General features: G+C 37.0%; 1 protein-coding gene across 1 annotated transcript; it reads left to right on the forward strand.

Annotated features, from left to right (window-relative positions):
• The first annotated feature begins 12,537 nt into the window (after positions 1-12,537).
• Positions 12,538-18,864, forward strand: LOC110607557 (acetylajmalan esterase). Its single transcript, XM_043955908.1, is given in 6 exon segments — positions 12,538-12,784; positions 13,412-13,624; positions 13,710-13,858; positions 18,282-18,358; positions 18,360-18,550; positions 18,647-18,864. Coding segments are annotated over 6 exon segments (1,095 nt in total).
• Positions 18,865-19,967: the final 1,103 nt, after the last annotated feature.

Genomic DNA, 19,967 nt, shown 5'->3' on the forward strand with positions numbered 1-19,967 from the left:
TTTGATGAGATTTGCCTTCCTAAATATGTGGGATTGAGTGCTGAGGTGTCTTTAGGGTTTGCTGAGCTGTCCACACGTGTTTGAGAGGGAAAACACTTCTTGAGCATTTGAATTTTGATTTTCCCGCAATTTACTGTCTGCTGGTTGCTGGTGCTGTTTGCCCGTGTTGTTTGGGCAAACAGCTCGGGCAAACAGTCGGTTTTCCCTGTTGCCTGCGCACTGCTGGCCTGTTTGCCCAGTCTGTTTGGGCAAACAGTCTAATTTTTGTGCTCTACTTCTGCCCTGCTAATCTGTTTGCCCAGTCTGTTTGGGCAAACAGTCTGGTCAAACAGCGGATTGTTCCTCTTCCATTTCAGCTTCAACTTTGGTTTGGGCAAACAATTTGGGCAAACCATGCTTGTGCAATTTTGCTCTCTTTTGGGCAGATTTCAGGCCATTTTTGCCAAATTACCATTTTACTCCATTTTCTGCAAAATAAGGTTAAAACCACAAAATTAGGTAGAAAATGTGTAAATTAACATAAATATTAATATGGAAAATGGGTCTAAATTTGGCTCTATCAAATACCCCCACACCTAACCCTTTGCTTGTCCTCAAGCAAATAGACCTAGTGAAACAAGCTTTCTTTACTACTTGATCCTTATTTCCACTTAAGCTTATACCCTAGACTCCTACTTTGAAGTATTGTAGTGAAAAGTGTATGCACCAAGGTTACTTTCCTCTTTTCCTTGTCTCCCTTTACCTACCATGGTTAGTATTTATTTTCCTCAAGAGATATATCATGCACATATTTGTTTATTTTTAGACTCTTTCTAGCTTTCAGAGTGATTTGCCCTTTTCTTAAAGCACTTTACTCTTTTATTCAGCTTTTGCACTTTTATTCTTGCTTGAAAAAGTCACCAACCTTTTGACGTGAAGGTACATATTTGTGATACCCACCCCTAGTTACTCAGTTGGTCACTTGTCCAAGTGGCTGTTCATAGTCTTTGACCATTGGAACAGTTTTTACTTTGTGCTTTTGAGGTCTTTGCCTTTGCTGAATTTTCTTTTTCTTTTTCTCAATGATTAGGGCAAATCAACACCAATTGCCAAAATAAGTCATATTTAGTTCATTCACACAACTTTCGATTTATTCTCTCTAATGAGGGTCATCAATATATTTTTCACCATGGCAAGCTCAAAGATTCAATTCAAAAGGAAATTTCCAAAAATGAATACAACTCACTACAATTGATTCAACTTAGGTTTAAAGGATCATCACATCAATGGGGTCTTGAGAAGAAAACTCATTCACCATAGCCTATGTGTTTGAGTAAAGCATATCAAAACAGTAAAAAGAAAAGACTGTGGCTATGTGAATGTGTGTGAGTTGAAAGCAAAAATAACTAAAAATGAAAAAAATTTAACCTAATGTGTACTAATTGAAAATTAAAGCTTAAAAGAAATTAAGAGGAATCAAAAAGTATGCATGAAGCATCAAAATTCAGAGATATGCACCCGCACACCTAACTCATGCATTGTCCTCAATGTATGAAAAAATTAAAGTTCAAGTGAAAAACTGATACTTCCCTGGTATGGTTGTTTGCCTAGTTCTGTTTGGGCAAACAGCTGGATGCGTCAGGTATTTCTGTGTCCAGGTGGCAGGATGTGCTGCACCAGCAACTCCAACATGCTTTCTATGTGTGTCAGCCTAGCCTCAATTCTGTCCAAGCGATCTGCTTCTGCTTGCTGAGTTGCTGGAGGTTGTTGTGCTGGTGATGGAGCCTGCTGTGTGTTTGCTTGCTGTGCTGGTGGAGGGTTTGCTGGCTGGTAAGCGCGCTGGGCGGCCTCCCTTGTGTTGGGCTGTCGCCCAAATACTCTGTCATGCCGTGGGACGGCAGGGCCTGCAGGTGAAATATAGAAAATGCTACCCATTTTGCGCAACAACCCCATGTCATCTAGTGCTCGTAAATCAAGGGGGGTTGGTTCACAAGTGGGTGCCATGTCAGTATGCTCAGGCTGAAGTACCTGTAGATTGACAGCTAGCAAGGTGGTTATGTGGCCAAGGACAAGTGAACGGTGGTGTGCTAATGTGTTGGATATCTGGTTAGCTAACCAGAATCCCAGATTCAGCTTGCGCTGATGTACCATACTCCAAAGGATAAATAGTTCAGCTTTGGGGAGAATACTGGAGGCATCTTTTCTCCCAACCAAGGTGTAGGCCAAAAACCTGTGGAGGTATTTTAAGCATGGATTGCTTAAATACACATCCTTAGATTTTGAAAAGTAAGGTTCAGGTGGATTGGTGCAGAGTTCTAAATAAGCAGTTGCAGCATCAAAGTTATCAAGGGAATCACAGGCTGAGTCAAGGTACTCAAAACCAAGAGCAGTGTTAAATTCATTCATAGACAGCCTGAAACGTTGACCAAGTAATCTGAAGGAGATAATATCATGTGTATCCAGTGAGTTCATAGCGATTTTATCAAAGAAGAATGTGCAGTAAAACTCCCGTGTCAATTCAGAAAAAATAGGCATTCTCAGATTAAAGAAACAGGACCAGCCAATGCCATTGATGAGTTCTGAGACTTCTGCCTTAATGCCCAGAGTTTCCAGAGTGTCGGTATGAATGTACTTACCTGCTTGGAGGGATAGCTGTGCAAGAGAGGCAAACCTGGTCTGTTCTGATTGCTTGTAGAAGTTCAGCGCCATCGCTGCGTGGGTCTTGCCGGTAGTCAAGCAGGCGGGTGGGGCAGGTTGATGGGTCTCGGGTATGGGTGGATGAGTAGGTTCTATGGTATCGGCTTCTATTGTTGCTTCTGGGTGTTCTTGCTCGGTGATGGCTTCGTCAGCGGGCAGTAGGCGTCGTGCCGTCCTCCTCTGCTGGCATTGGTATGTGTTGAGAGGAACAGCAGTTGGGATAGTTTTAACTGTAGCACTGTCAATGATGGTCAGTGGTTTGTTTGACTCTTCGTTGCTACCGTCGGAGTCCCTGGTCGGTCGGGGGAGTCCTAGCCGGCGCCATTGCCCTGGTCCGGTGGTGGCGACCATTTTCATCCTTGTCATGGCTTTTGGTTGTTGGGAGATGAAGAGGGAGAGGTTCTCAGAGCGGGGGGCAGTTATGAGAGGGAAAAATAAAAGGAAAAGAAGAAATAGAGTTTTTAAATGAGAGTGAAACGGTCCCGTTTTGTGATCTGTATGCCTTGGGTGGTGGCCCAGTTTCTTGGTTGGCGCCCAGCAGGTATAGCGCGTGATATTGGGCTGTGTGGGCAAACAACATCCCATCCTTGTACTGAGTCATCTCTGCCGAGTTTGTTTGGGCAAACAGATTGATCATCTGCAAAACAACTAAAAATCTGGAAGTGGGTTAACTCCTCTGGTTCCTGCATCTCTGGTTGTTTGCCCATGCTGTTTGGGCAAACAGTCACATATCTCTGTGTTTTTTTTTTTTTTTTTTTTTTTTTTTTTAGAAAATCTTCCTCGATTGGGCATGTCTCCGCTGGGTTGCCTCCCAGTAGCGCCTTAGTTTAAAGTCGCGGGCTAGACTTTCTTGACTTGATCAAGGCTTAAGTAATTGGAGGATGGAAAATGGTTCCAACTGCATTAAGTAAAAAGTGTAGCTTGCCTTTTGATTTGGTCACAACCCATCCTATTTCTTTTATGTACTCATAAAGTAACATGATTAGCTTTTCCTCTTTCAGATGAAGCGTGCCTCTAGCCCTTATGTGTGCATTTTTGAGATGATTGGGCATCACTTCGAACTCCAATTCATATTTCTCCATAGGTGGCTGCAATTTGATATTGAATTCGGGCAAAACAAATTCTACCTTACCTTGCTGTTTGGGCAAACAGCAATCTTCTTGTACAATCTGCATAGCTTGTTTGGGCAAACAAGTTTCTGCCTTGGCTTGCTATTTGGAAAAGCTGGATTCTCCTTCTCCCTGCTGTTTGGGCAAACAGCAACTTTCCTCATGCTCCTTTGCTAGCTGCTGTTCGGGCAAACAAGATTCTACCTTCTTTTCCTCTGCTGGTTTTTCAGGTGAACAGTGTTCTGCTGGAGCTGTTTGCCCAACTGGTTTGGGCAAACAGAGTTCTTCTTGCTGGATTGACTTGGCCAGTCTGCATTCTGTCTTAGTTGGCTGCTGAACCTGTTTGGGCAAACAGAGGCTTGCCTGTTCTGCCTTTGCTGGCTGTTTGGGCAAACAGTAATCTGCCTGTTCTGCCTCCTGTCTACTTGTTTGCCCAGGCTGTTTGGGCAAACAACAATCTGTCCTCTGCATGCAGCAGTTCATTGCTGTCCGTTTCAGCTCTACTTGGCTTCTTTCATCTTCTTGGCTGTCCTCCCTACAAAAATCATTGGTTAGTACACCATTTTGATCCACATCAGCAGGTATTTGGGCAGACACAGCAGTGGGCTGTGCTGTTTGGGCAAACACAGCAGTTGCTGGTTTTTGGACAGCAGCTGGGGTTGTAAACTGTGCTTTGGCAGATGTTGGTACTGTGATGTATGTTGCTGGTTCAGCAAGTGCAGTAACTTCAGGTTCAGTTGGGGCAATTTCTGCAATTGTTGATTTATGGACAGCAGCGGGTTCAGCAAGTGCAACCACTTCTGGTTCAGTTTCAAGAGCAACGGTGATTTGTGCAGCAAATTCAGTTTCTATTTCTTGGGAACTTTCGTCATCGTCCCATACATCTTGAAGATCTTCCTCTTTTCTTACCATGTCTGCTCTCCATTTGGCGGCTATTCGATCCACGTCTTGTTGGACATTTTGCAAAGTCTCCAACATCTTATAAAGATTAATTCCGGTATCTTCAGGTATTGTATATCTCGGCTGTCCATAGAATCTTTCATATGCATGTACTTGTTGGAGTTGTTGTTCCTCAAAAGCTTGTTCAGCTTAGTCTATAACAAAACTTCTCATAGCATCGATTTGTTCATAAAGTTCCGCAAGGCGCAAAGGTGTACTTACCGCGTCTTGTTCTATGGTTAAATCTTTCAATAAAGATGTTAGAAAAGAAAGATCAGATCTACTTACCTTATCCATGATTCAGATGTGCAATTGAGATGTTTCAGAAGATGGTTCTGCGCAGAGTGCTCTCTTCTTCTTTTTTTTTTTTTTTTTTTTTTTTGAATTTGGTACTGAAAGAAAAACAAATAAGTTAGATCAACTCCCCGGCAACGGCGCCAATTCAATAATGAGAAAGGCCTAGTTGAAGAGTTGGATCCACTTTAGTTGTTGGGATTGATCATTGAAACTTATATTCTCTTATTTAACTCAATAAATTAGTTATGGAGGTGGAAGACGCTTCTCACCAACCATATCCCTCCTTAAGCATAGATTAATTAGGGAACGTCCTCTAATTAATCACTAATCAACAAGTTGCCAAGGAACGTCCTTGGGCCTTTGGCATCTAACAACTGTTAATTGCATTAAGAAATAGAGAGACCTAATTCTAGCTACCCAAACGTATGGTGATATTGCTAGATTATGCAATTTCCTAGGTTTTTACACCAAGGGTTACTTGCGTTTGAATAATTCCAGCAATTACGAACTAAAAATTATCCAAACTAACAAAAAATTACTTTGCAATCAAGAATCAAGTGGCCAATTTGATCAAAACAACAAAGCAACAATGAATTAAGCACAAAATTGCATAAATACTGATAAAAGAATAACATAAAGGTTCAGATCTCCCAATCCATAAACAACCAAAGTTTCACCTTATTCTTCAACTAGAAAAAGGGTTTCAGCCACTCATGGCTGAAACTAACATGAAAATAAAGAAAGAAAACAAAAAGAGATGGAGAAGGGCTGGCGCAAGGGGCGCGCAGCTGCTGGAGTGGTCCTGCCGAGGATGAGTTGATCCAAAGATGATTCAAGGATACCTGATCTGCTGGTTTGCATGCCCTTTTATAGCTGAAGAGGCTGCCCTAGGTTTCCTTGTTGAGATGGGACTCCTTTTCCCAATTGGAGTTGAATTCTTGGAAGGTAATTGTATTTTGATGAGATTTGCCTTCCTAAATATGTGGGATTGAGTGCTGAGGTGTCTTTAGGGTTTGCTGAGCTGTCCACACGTGTTTGAGAGGGAAAACACTTCTTGAGCATTTGAATTTTGATTTTACCGCAATTTACTGTCTGCTGGTTGCTGGTGCTGTTTGCCCGCGTTGTTTGGGCAAACAGCTCGGGCAAACAGTCGGTTTTCCCTGTTGCCTGCGCACTGCTGGCCTGTTTGCCCAGTCTGTTTGGGCAAACAGTCTAATTTTTGTGCTCTGCTTCTGCCCTGCTAATCTGTTTGCCCAGTCTGTTTGGGCAAACAGTCTGGTCAAACAGCAGATTGTTCCTCTTCCATTTCAGCTTCAACTTTGGTTTGGGCAAACAATTTGGGCAAACCATGCTTGTGCAATTTTGCTCTCTTTTGGGCAGATTTCAGGCCTTTTTTGCCAAATTACCATTTTACTCCATTTTCTGCAAAATAAGGTTAAAACCACAAAATTAGGTAGAAAATGTGTAAATTAACATAAATATTAATATGGAAAATGGGTCTAAATTTGGCTCTATCAGTGTACAAGGGAACCGAAGGGTGGATGAGTATACCGAGGAGTTTCTAAGGCTGCAGGCGAGATGTGAAAACTGTGAGAACGAGGCCCAACAGGTTGCTCATTATCAGAGGGGGCTGAATCACGAAATTCGTTGTATGATGGGAGTAGCTGCGATTTTCACCTTGGCAGACGCTATTGAGATGGCAAAAAGGGCAGAAGAGCGTGTTGATTGGCAACCACGACAGCAGCAGTACAACCGGAATTTCAATTACAGAAACTCTAGTTCAACAGGGACGCAGCAATATAGAGGCAACTACAACGGGCAGCCTTCTAAGGTTGTAAATTCTGGCAACCCTCCGAATACCACGGAAGAAAGGAGAGACAGTAAGGGCAAGGCAGTCACCACTACAACAGACAAAGGAGGCAGGACCAATCCTTACCAGAAGCCAACGGGAGACATCTGTTACCGGTGCAGGCAATCTGGTCATCTATCAAATAACTGTCCAGAACGTAGAGGAGTTAATGCTGACCGCCGGCAGGTTAATATAGTTGAGCAGGTGGCTGAAACTGACGAGGAAGTGGATGACGATGACGGATCTATTGCTGGTTCTAAAGATGGAGAGGTCACTTATGTGGTGAAGAAGATCTTATGCTCAACAAAATAGGAGGACGAGACACAAAGGATGAAGATTTTCCAGGCAAAGTATCGAGTAGGAGAGGCAATTTGCAGGCTAATTATAGATAGCTGCAGTTGTGAGAATCTGATAGCTAAGCAGTTGGTGGAAAAATTACAGTTGCCTACACAGCCTCACCCCTCACCATACAAAGTCGGATGGATTAAGGAAGGTCCGACAATTGAGGTCAACAGAATCTGCAGCGTGCCTATCTCGATCGGTAAATCTTATACTGAACTTGTTAATTGTGATGTTGTGGATATGGATTGCTGTGAAATTTTGCTAGGTCGCCCTTGGCAGTTCGATGTTGATGCTTTGCATAAAGGGAAGGAGAATTCATACACATTCACGTGGAATCAAAAGAAGATTACTATCTTGCCTTCCGGTTCTGCGAAACATTCTAAAGTGGAAGAGAAGAATGTTGTTGCTATTTCTACGGGAGTGCAGAAGCTATCAGGCGCAGTTGAGAAATCTGGGGGCACACTGACTTTATTGGTGAGAGAAAAAAGTACAATGGAGGATGCACCATCTTTACCACCACCCGTCAAAGAGCTATTGAAGGAGTTTCCTAAGATAGTGGAGGAATCATCAAAGCTTCCACCTCCGCGGGATATCCAACATCAGATTGATCTCATTCCTGGATCAAAATTACCGAATCTGCCTCATTACAAGATGAGTCCAAAGGAGAGTGAAAAATTCCAAGACCAGGTGGAATTTGCTTACAACAGTATTACAGCAAGCAACTTGGCAAAGCAGCACGTGGATATTTTCAAATAGCTACAACAATACCTTACAAAAGCCGATGACAAATGTAAAGCTACAGCTGATAAATATAGGCGTTTCAAGTCCTTCAATGTCGGTGACCAAGTTATGGTGTATTTACGCAAGGAGTGTGGTGGAGGACAGAAAAAGCTTGACGCCAAGAAGATTGGTCCATTCCGGATCATTCAGAAGATCAATGACAATGCCTATGTTCTTGAGCTCCCACATGAAATGAAAATTTCCAAGACGTTTAATGTGGCAGATCTATTTCAGTACTACCCTGCTAATGACAACTCGAGGACGAGTTCTTTACAAGTGGAAGGGAATGACACGGGGCAACTAGCCTTGGATTTTACGGCAGACTTGGACCGGGGCTAACTTTTATATTTTAATTATTTTTGGATATTTTGGGTATTTTTATATTAGGGTTTTATTTCTATTGTAAATAGCCTCCCTTGGCTATTAGGATTTTAGACTCTTATTAGGATTAGGATTATTTTTGCATATTAGGATTTTATTTCTATTGTAAATAGCCTCCCTTGGCTATTAGGATTTTAGACTCCTATTAGGATTAGGATTATTTTTGCATATTAGGATTTTATTTCTATTGTAAATAGCCTCCCTTGGCTATTAGGATTTTAGACTCTTATTAGGATTAGGATTATTTTATTTCTATTATAAATAGCCTCCCTTGGCTATTAGAAACTCACTTTTCAATCTTTAAGAAATTTCAATAAGACTTTTCGTCTTTTAGCCTATCTTTTCTCTTATTTCGTCTTAACCAAACGATATTGGTTGAAACTCCTGACGGAGTCTAAATAGTCCTGTATCACTTACTTTATAGATTTAAACTCATCTCATGGAGTCAATGCAACATCAATAATATTTTTTTAGTTATAATTTTTGGTCTTATACTCTTATTTTTTTTAATTAAATAAACCTTATAAGTTTATAAATTATTGCATCATAACATAAAAATCATCAATAAGGTTAAACTTAAAATATTTAACAATAAACTCGTAACAGCCCAACAAAAACTGATTTAAATAACTTTTCAATTCATTTTCTACTTGGACCAAAATAGTTAACCTAAGTTATATAGTAATTCTGAGTTAGAATATGTATATATATATATATATATATATATATATATATATTCCTGTACCACTTTGTTATTTACTGATGTGGGATCTCTATCCTAACTCAAACAAGTAGCTGCCTTTACAAAACTAATTGATTTAACAATATTATTTATTGCACTCATAGGCTTAGCACGCATTAACTGTATTTAGTTGTTCCCTATAGATTATAGGTTTAACACTCCAATACCCATCTCCTCTATCTCAAGGAAAAAAAATAACAATGTCTGATATAGTTATTGTAATTCAAAGATCTATACTTAAATTGTTAGTTTTTTTTTTCAATTTTTTTTATATTTTACAATAGTAACATGAGAATTGTCATCTAACGTTGCAAATTTTTCTAAGAGATCAAACACATACCTTTAACAGCATAAGGAAAAATTACATTTCAATTGAAATTCTTTTATAACCTTCCCTTTCAAAAATTATATGCAAGGCCTAACATATGCATGTTTTTCTCTTTGTTGTTAACAAAATATAAACATAATAATCCTACTTGCTCAAAGTTGCAAATAATAATTTCTATCATAACTAATCTAGAGAATATTATGTTCGCTTTAAATAAATATGCCAACCCAAATGACTCTCTAAAAAAGCTCAAAATAAAGTTGTAGATACTATTTTTTATTAACTAATCAATTGAGCAAAGTACAAACCAAAGGAAAAAAAAAGGTAAAAATAGATAGATTCTAGACCCTTCACTAACTTATAAAAGGAACTAAGAATATAACTAAAACCCAACAACTTGATTAGATTTATTAGGAGTAATTTAAGCTCTTTAATAATACTTAAGGATAAATCCTCTCAAATGGAGTTTTATTTCGAAAAAAAAAAAAAAGATGGGTCATGCCATACCCTTCTTGTTTCTTAAAAAATTCAGTTAACAATCTTAATTTTTGAAGGGGTTACTCATGGGCCATTGATTCATAAATCTATAGGTTTCCAATGCTCATCACATTACCATTTATGCCATTGATCGATCTAGTAGAACTATTATTTTCAAAACCATGGCTAGAGTCAATAGGAGGCCTTTGATGAAGGAAGGAACTAGAATAAATAATCATAAAATTTGTGTTCCTATGAGAAAATAGATTTTCCCATAGGCAGTGCCAATGATGTTGCACCAGCTCTTCATGTGGATTAAGATATGCAAAACAAGTTAGAGCACCAAGTACTTTGATTAACTAATGACAGTTTATGTTATTGTAAGTAATGAATGTTCTTCTACTCATTATTCTTTTGACGGCATGCTTGGAAATAAATAAATAAATAAATAAATAAAGAGAAAATTCTTATAACAAATCAAGTTTTGTGGCAAGGTTGTGAAAAATAAAAATAAATAAATAAAGTTCTAATGGCCTCACTTCATCAAAGGATCGATAAAATGGTATCTTGGTAATTTTGAACCATACAACGAATCATAGAAAAGTAATTGATGTTGGCTTTTGTAGATATTTCTAAAAGTATGCCTACTTTCATTCCTATTTGGTTGGGTTGCAATTGAGCAATAGAAAGTTTCTCCTTGTATCGACTACCCAACCAATAAAATAACTACAACATTTACTTTAATATTAAAAAAATTAAAAGTCACAGCAACTATAAACTAATGTTAATTTGTAAACTCAACAAATCTTCTATTGTATCATAATTTTGATTTATTTAAAGGATATGGTGGCTTAGATTGGATCTTTCAATGAAATTCTCACAACCAAAGTCATAGGACAAATTTCTTTATGCATGTGACGGCCACCACTACTGTTAAGGCCATATCAACCAATAATCTGTAAGACTCAACATTCACTCAAGAGTAATGAGGATGTTATTTTCTTTTTGAAAAAAAAAATCTTGCATCAGTAGTATGAGAATTAATAAATTACAACCTAAATACATATTTATTTTTGACAAAATTTATTATTCATCTTATTGTTTAACTATTATAGATGAGTCTTAGGAGGAACATATAAATAGATTACATCAGATTTCTACTATGAATTTGATAAAATAAGATAAGAGTTTTCTTAATGGAGTTGTTGCAAAATGCAAGCCATTTATAGTACGAATAGAATGAGAGAGACACACAACTTTTATATCATTTTTTCACAGATGACACTGATGATGTTGTTTGCATTATATTTTTTTAGATATGAACTTGCAAAACAAGATAGAACACTGCGTGGATTGGCTTGGCAACCTCTCCGATGCTTAATTCAAGAGTACTGAATAAATAATTGAATTGACTATTGAGACACTAACATAGTTTTGAGCTCCTTATATAGTGAATTAGATAGAATTATATTTAGCATAGGATGTGGAATCCTATATAAGATAGGATAAGAAATCCTAAATAAGATAAGAGAAGGAATCCTAGATAAGATAGAATATGAAATTCTATAGATAAATGTTTACGATAGATTTATCACTTAGATTTACGTGCTGTGGCAAATTAACTTAGATTTTTCAGTTTTTCCTAATGTGATTGAGTGAAGCGTTGTACTATGAATTTGATCTTCTTTGTGGTCATTCTATCTTAATGAGGAATTTAGTTTTATTATATCTTTTTGTGTACTTATTTAAATATAAAAGAACACTAAAACGATATTTGCTGACTCAAAATTACTCTTACAAGATTTGGCTGAAATCTTGGAGTAGATTATTTTTCCCTCGTAAGGTAAAAAGTGCCTTCTAATAATCTTAATTTATTAATATTCTGGATGAGTTGAGCTTCTCATTTGTGAAATTAAATACTTATTGCAAGTTGATTGAGTTTCACTCTCCATTGAGATATTCCAATTAAGGTTGGATTTTGACTTTTTTTGAATGGAAATTGAGCAAGATAAAATGGTCATTTTCTTGGATGAAATTATGTTGTGATTACTACGGGGTTTGGAAGACTTATAGGACCAAAATAGTTATTATTGCATTCTTTTTTTTTCGGAAGTTTAAAGATGTTTTTGTAAGTCTCACCATTTATTAATAATGATACCATTTGAGCTACCACATAAGATTAGATATGCTTGCGCTAAATTGATATTAGAAATTAGTTTTGAATTAAAATTGTAACAAATTCTTAAATTAATCATGATTTGGTCATCTTACACCTCATACAGAAACCTAAATAGAATGAAATAAACAATGTTCCGTGAAAATATAGGTCAGAAAATAAAAAATAAAAATAAATAAACAAATAACCTCTTTTAATATTATGTTTATAGTAAAATACCATCTATTTTAATCTGTACATTTCTGTCATAACGAGTACATATAATATATAAAACATCTAATTTTATCAAGTTGTTTGTTAGTTTAAAATTTTGTGTTTCTTAATCACTTGTTAGTTAGTTTATTATCATAACATGTCTATAAAACATTAGTCTCCTTAAGATCTAATATAGAGGAAAAAGTGCCAAAATACAATATTCGTGTGATGCTAAGTTCCTCTAAAATGGGCTTTTTATTTGCATTGTTTATCAACTCTATTTTCATCTTTATTCAATCTTATTCGTGTGATGCTAAGGATCTCAAGGCATGTAAATTTGATGCAATATATCAATCAGGAGACTCAATATCAGATACGGGTAATTCTATTGTAGAAATGCCTCAACTTTATAATGCAAGATTTCCTTATGGTCAAACAATTCACAAAGCAACGGGTAGATCCTCAGATGGATATCTAATAATTGATTATATTGGTAAGTAATAATTTTACATTAATTTGGTATATTTTTATTAGAAAATTGATTTATATGATTTTCATTTGATTTGTTGATTAGTGTAATTAACTAAATCAAAAAGCTGTTTTGATTGTTATTAATATTTATCTTTTTTTTTTCCATCCAAATCTTTACAATCTTGTGCAAATTGTTTACCTTTTCAATCATATTTAATTGAAATTTAGTAGCCAAATTGCATTAAATGGAAATACTGAATGATAAATAAGTTTCTAAATGATATATTCATCCTATTGAAGATATTCAATATTTTGGCTTATATAGTTTCTATCCTTTCCACCATAGATATTTATTTATGCTTTGTTATTTTACTTTATCCTATTTAATATTCCTTGGGTTGATTTAGTGGGTTTAACATAATTTTTTCACTTTAATATTGATGTTTATACCTAGAAAAAAAATAAAAATAAAAAATAATATTATATTAATTTAAAATCCATACATAAATTTTGTATCATGGTTCAATATTATATATTTAAATTCATTATTTTTCTGCATGATAATTTTCATGTATATATTGCTAACTTGTTTTTATTTAAAAAAATTAAAATTTCAAATGTGATTACTTTTTTCAAAAAAAAATTGCAGCTCAATCGGCTGGTCTTCCACTACTAGAGCCATACGAGAATCCAAATTCAACTTTCAGCCACGGAGTAAATTTTGCCGTTGCTGGAGCCACTGCATCGTCCATTAAAACCATAATAAACTGGCATATCCCACTTCCATACACTAATAGTTCTCTGTATGTACAAAATAAATGGTTAAAGAAACATTTGTCTGCAATTTGCAATGACAAAAAAGGTGGTCATCTTTCTCCTTATGTTAATTAACACTTTATTAACAATACTATAAATTAATCAATCACTTTTATTTCTTTGTCTAATAGAATATAAGAGAAAACTTAAACATGCTCTTTACATGATTGGGACAGTTGGATGCAATGATTATATCATTGCATTTCAATATGGAAAAAGTATTGAAGAGGTAAAGGTCATGGTGCCAAGAGTTATACAGTCCATTAAGACTGCTATTCGAGTAAGTTCACCTTTAACTTTCTTGCAATGAGAGTAACTTTAGGTTTTTTATATATATACATGAATTAAAAATGCAATATAATCATAATTACATTGTATATTCGATTATTTTATTTGGTAGCACAAAAAAATTAACATAATGAGATGGAATGATAATTATATATAATGTAAACCGATTATATTTTATGAAGAATTATATACAAAAATAGATATAGTTATGATTACTTGTTTGGTTTATTTTATTTATTGCCAATAACTACCAACAACACTTATTATATTATGGATATTGCCACGTAGTCATCACCACCACTATCACAGTTGCCACTTACCACTATAGCTAATGTCTTTGCTATTGACCGCCATCACTAATCAACTGTATCTGTAATACCCGGCTAGAATCCGGCACCGGAATTCCTGTTATCTGGTGGAATCCGGGGTGTTGGGATTCTATATACGGGTAGGAGTATGTTTTTTAAGTGTTATGATGTGTTTTATGGTTTTACAGTTCTATAGTTTTGAGTTTTGAAGAGAAAATGGGTCTTGGAGACTTTAGTCAAGTTCGGCCGCCGAAGTCAAGTTCGGCCGCCGAAGGTAAGTTCGGCCGCCGAAAGTGCCCAATGTTCGGCTTCCGAAGATTAAGTGCGGTCCCCGAATGTTGCATGGTTTTGCATGCGATTCGGCAGCCGAAGCTGAGTTGGCCAGCCAGTTTTTGGGCATCCTGAGTCAGCATTTTGGACAGGTGTTATGTCCAACTTGTTGCCAGAAGCTTGGCCACGTCTCCCCTGGTTTATTTGCTGAGTTTGAGCAGCTCATGCAGAGGTTTTGATAGTTCACAAGGTTTTGACTGTTTTGAAGCAAAAAGCTAAGTTTGTGAGAGTTTGAGAGTTTGAGGAGAGTTGGTCCGTTTTCCTTAGTTCAGAGTGTTCATCTTCTTGTTACAGGAGGTAAGTAATGCTCTTGAACCTGTTTATGTGTTTTCTGAAGGTTTTATGGAAGTTAAGGGAGAGAGATGCATGTTTAAGTCAGACGTAGTGGTTTTGATGATTTAGGCATGTCTACATGTTGCTGTGTTATGTTTCATTTGTTGTTTGGGGTTATTAGATAGTTTTGGACCCCTGTGATCATATACGTGAGTATATGGGTGTTGAGGAGTTGGCGTATTATGGTTTGAGTGGTTGAAGGGAAGGAGAAGATGGTTTGCCGTTGAAGCTGAGTTCTGGATGAACTCAGGTTCGGCAGCCGAAGGTTCATTCGGCCGCCGAACCTCTTGCATGGTGGCTTGGCTACCACAGCCCGTTTTGCATGTTCGGCTCTGTTTGGGGGATTCGGCCGCCGAAGGTGCCGCCGAAGGTGCTTGAGTTTCGTCTCTGGAGAGGACATTCGGCCGCCGAACCTGCCGCCGAAAGTGTCCTGTCCAGCTTTCTTTTGCATACTTTGCATGGATAGTTGAGTGAGTTTAAGGGGATTCTTGGGGAAGTTTAGAGAGTTCTTTCTACGCTTGTTTGGTCCCTCATTGAGTCCATCTGTATAGGTACAGACCCGAGGAACCAGAGAGAGCAGCAGCAGTGAGTACTACTCCAGAGGTTCAGAGCCTGCAGAGTCAGTCAGTCCAGATAGCCAGAGGTGAGTGGAACTAAACTTATGACTTTTAATTGAACCACAAACTGCTTTTAGCATATCTCATGCATCATGTTTATGCCATAGGTTGCTTGCATTAGTATTCACGAATATGTTGCATTGCATCGTTATTTGGTGATGTGAGTGAATGCTGAATGATCCAATAGTCTCAGACAGGAAGTCCAGGAGCCTTTGACTACGCCCTGGCAGGTATAGCGAAGTCCAGGAGCCTTTGACTACGCCCTGGCAGGTATAGCAAAGTCCAGGAGCCTTTGACTACGCCCTGGCAATGGTAAGTACAGAGGTGTTATATACACATATACATATATGACAGGAAGACCAGGTGCTCGATTCTACGCCCTGGCACAGAATTACTGGGACTATGTGGTGACAGGTTTACTCTTGATGTGGCTTGTCTGTGATATGGTGCATTCCATGAGATCATATTTTACTGAGATGTTTTACTGTTCTACTCACTGGGCTATAGAGCTCATCCCACTCCCTTAACCCCAGTTTTGCAGGTTCAGTGTACAGGGTACAAGGACAGTCCAGCAGAGTACAGGAAAAGTAAAGAGATCTGTATAGCTTAGAGTGGACATGTAATATTAAAGAGATGTAATAGTTGTTGCTTGACCTAGTGATGTATGTTTTGTACATGATCTGTATATGTATATATGTTTTCCTGTATGTGAAAACCAGGCTTAACAGGTATGAGTTAACCCATCTAGAGCAAGCTCTAGTCAGGGATACAGAGTACAGAGTACATGAGTACAGAGTACAGAGATAGTGCATGCACAGGTTAAGCCTTGGTTCAGCAAAGAGTTTTTATTTTCACAGGAAATGTATGATCTTGTATGAGTTTTACAGGTACACAGAGAGTTTCGCAGGCTTGCTACGGGTTCTGGCGGCCTTAAGCCGACCTGAATCCTAGCGCCGGTGACGGTCCATTTTGGGGTCGTTACAGATTGGTATCAGAGCCCTAGGTTCACATGATCGGACCTATAGAGACAGTGTTGGGCTCAGACAGGTTAGAAGTGGTCAAGCACAATAGGAAATCATGTCCACTAGGATAGGGTCTTGAGTCCTATCTGCTATGATATGCCATGAGTGTTGTATGTGTATGATTGATATGTGATGTTTATGTGCTAAAGTGGTATGTTGTATGTTGTGTTTCCAGAATAAAGATGCGAGGAACTCGTCGATCAGCTCGATTGACTGGAGTCCCACCAGCGAATGAGAGCCCAGCTGCTCGTCCTCCTGCATTGCCAAGGGCAAGGTCTCAGAGATCTAGCAGGGAAGGTACGTCAATAGACCCTAGAAGGTCTGTCGACGAGAGCAGAAGAGGAACAGCTAGGGGAGGAAGATCAGAGGAAAGGAGGGAAGCTATGGAGATTGATCAGTCTAGAGATGACAGCATGGGGATAGGCAGTTTTGAGGAAGGTATGGGAGAGTCGCAGGGAGGTGCTCAGACCTCAGGTTTTGGCTATCCAGAGTATCCGATGGGAGGTGTGTCGGAGTACTCGAGTTTTGTGCCATATCCTCCTTATATGCCTTATATGCCTTATCCTTACTATCCACCATATCCTATGTATCCCTCTTCCCCTACCCATCCAAGTGCAGCACATCTAGAGCCAAATGAACCAGTACTACCACCAGAACCAGTAGCCCCTGTTGTTGACAGACATGAACCTAGCTCATCTGGAGGTAAAGTCCAAATGACGGAGTACTTGAAATTGGATGCTCCTAAATACAACACGGGAGATGATCCATTTGATTACCTCAGAGCAGTTAGGATGATAACCAGTGAATTGGGAGCAGATGATAGGAGAGCCATTGAGATGGCAGGTTTCACATTAAAATGAGATGTTTTACTGTTCTACTCACTGGGCTATAGAGCTCATCCCACTCCCTTAACCCCAGTTTTGCAGGTTCAGTGTACAGGGTACAGGGACAGTCCAGCAGAGTACAGGAAAAGTAAAGAGATCTGTATAGCTTAGAGTGGACATGTAATATTAAAGAGATGTAATAGTTGTTGCTTGACCTAGTGATGTATGTTTTGTACATGATCTGTATATGTATATATGTTTTCCTGTATGTGAAAACCAGGCTTAACAGGTATGAGTTAACCCATCTAGAGCAAGCTCTAGTCAGGGATACAGAGTACAAAGTACATGAGTACAGAGTACAGAGATAGTGCATGCACAGGTTAAGCCTTGGTTCAACAAAGAGTTTTTATTTTCACAGGAAATGTATGATCTTGTATGAGTTTTACAGGTACACAGAGAGTTTCGCAGGCTTGCTACGGGTTCTGGCGGCCTTAAGCCGACCTGAATCCTAGCGCCGGTGACGGTCCATTTTGGGGTCGTTACAGTATCCATGACTAGCACCTTGTCACCATCTTCATAGCTGCTAGTATCATCACAATTCAAATACGCTACACCATCATCACCTAACAATGACCTCTGCTCAAGCATTGCAATAGGTTGTAATCGCTGCCATCATTACAACTACCACTGCCACAATTTGGTTATGTCTACAACTACCACTGTCATCGTTTGGTCATTACTATCACCATTATCATTGCAGCCACTATTAATCATCTAGTAATCAAAAGTAATTATTACTACTATAAAATAAACTAAATATGAAATAAAATTAAGATCATCTAGTAATCATAACTAATTATTAGTTTGTCCATTATATAGTATGATTGATTATATTGCATTGCGTTACATTATACGATATATAGCCTTAATTATTTTAATTCAACTAGGTCTAATTAATTGTATTTCTTTAATTGATTGTAGAAAGTTATTGATTATGGTGCTTATCGAGTGGTTGTACCTGGAGCATTCCAATTGGGTTGTGCACCAAGCTTCCTTAGCATTTTCATCAAACAAGTCTTCTTACGATTCATATGGTTGTTTAAAAGATTACAATGATTTCTTTATGTATCACAATAATCATCTACAAGTTGCATTGCAAAAAATAAGAAAGAAGAATCCTCACATACACATTATATATGGAGATCTTTATGGTGCTCTCGAGTGGATTTTGGATAATTTTTCCAATCTTGGTTAATAACTTTAAAACCTCTTAAATCTTCTAAATTATAACATATAGAGGTTATTTATGCAAAATATTTTAATATTTTTTTTTTTACATTGTGCAGGATTCAAATCACTTAGAAAAGGTTGTTGTGGGATTGGTGGAAGATTTAATTATAATCCCTCAATTAAAACAATGTGCGGAGCTCATGGAGTACCTATTTGTTCGAACCCTAAAGAATATGTGTTTTGGGATGGATCACATTTTACACATCAAGCGAACAAATACATGTCAAAATGGCTCATTAAAGACATCTTACCCCAGCTTCATTGTAACATATGATAAGATCTTACAAAGCAAATATGAATGTACAAAAGAAGTTTCTTTTAAATTGCATAATTTATTATTCCTAGATGGCTATTTTAAAAATGTTTTATGTGTTTGAAAGCTTTATATGATGAAATTAATCAATAGGTAATGCATTATCAAAGGCTTAGTTATAAAAATAATCAATTTTTTTTTTAGTTACAAAAATAATCAATTTTTTTTTTCATTTTCATGCTCTAATCTAAGCATTTAACTTGGTATATTGGCAGATTTATTAAACTTGTCTAAAATATTATCTAATTTTTGTAAACTAAATTTTAAAATCTAAATTTAACACAATTACCATGTCTCCCATAGTTTTATTGTGTTACTCATATAACGATAATCTTTGTTGGTGGTGAGAATCATGGGTGTATGATTTAATCGTCAAGAAAACAAAGTGAAAAATACCAGTCGGAAAAATTGAATAAAACTAAAATAACCATTTAGATAAAATTTTCACACATTTTGAAAAATTGTTCAATTGTATGAATATTTAAATAGTTTGCACTATAAGAAAAACTTTTATTAACGAGAGAACTTTTTTTAAATATTAAAAATTAGTAATTGAAAATCATTAACAACTATTTTATTTTGTCGTTATGTCATCGTTAGAGGTTCTCTCATTAAGAATTTTTAATAAGGATATTGTACAGTAGTCATTAATAGTAATTATGACGATACTATAATTAGTTACTAAAGTTATACCAATAACTATAAATTTTTCTTTTGTAATGATAATTAATATGGGTGTTATAAATTAAATTTAAACAAATCATTATTTTGCAATGTAATAATTTTAAAATAATGATAATAATTGAAAATAATAATATTGATAATAACTGAGTACACAATATTTCTAATAAAAATGAAAAGTTTAATATGTACTCTATGCAAGTTTATATATTCTACAAGCCATGTTGTTAATATTATAGTGGTTTTAAGTGATATCTCATTCATTCTCCATTTGACGTGGGATTTGAAAAAAAAAAAAAGATATACTTGCACTTTAATGATCAAGACCCTCATTTTTAATCAGAGTATTTCAAAGTGGTCATCAAAATTTAGCATAATAACGA

This window comes from Manihot esculenta, chromosome 4 (genome assembly GCF_001659605.2).
Source record: "Manihot esculenta cultivar AM560-2 chromosome 4, M.esculenta_v8, whole genome shotgun sequence".
NCBI classification, from domain to species: Eukaryota; Viridiplantae; Streptophyta; class Magnoliopsida; order Malpighiales; family Euphorbiaceae; genus Manihot; species Manihot esculenta.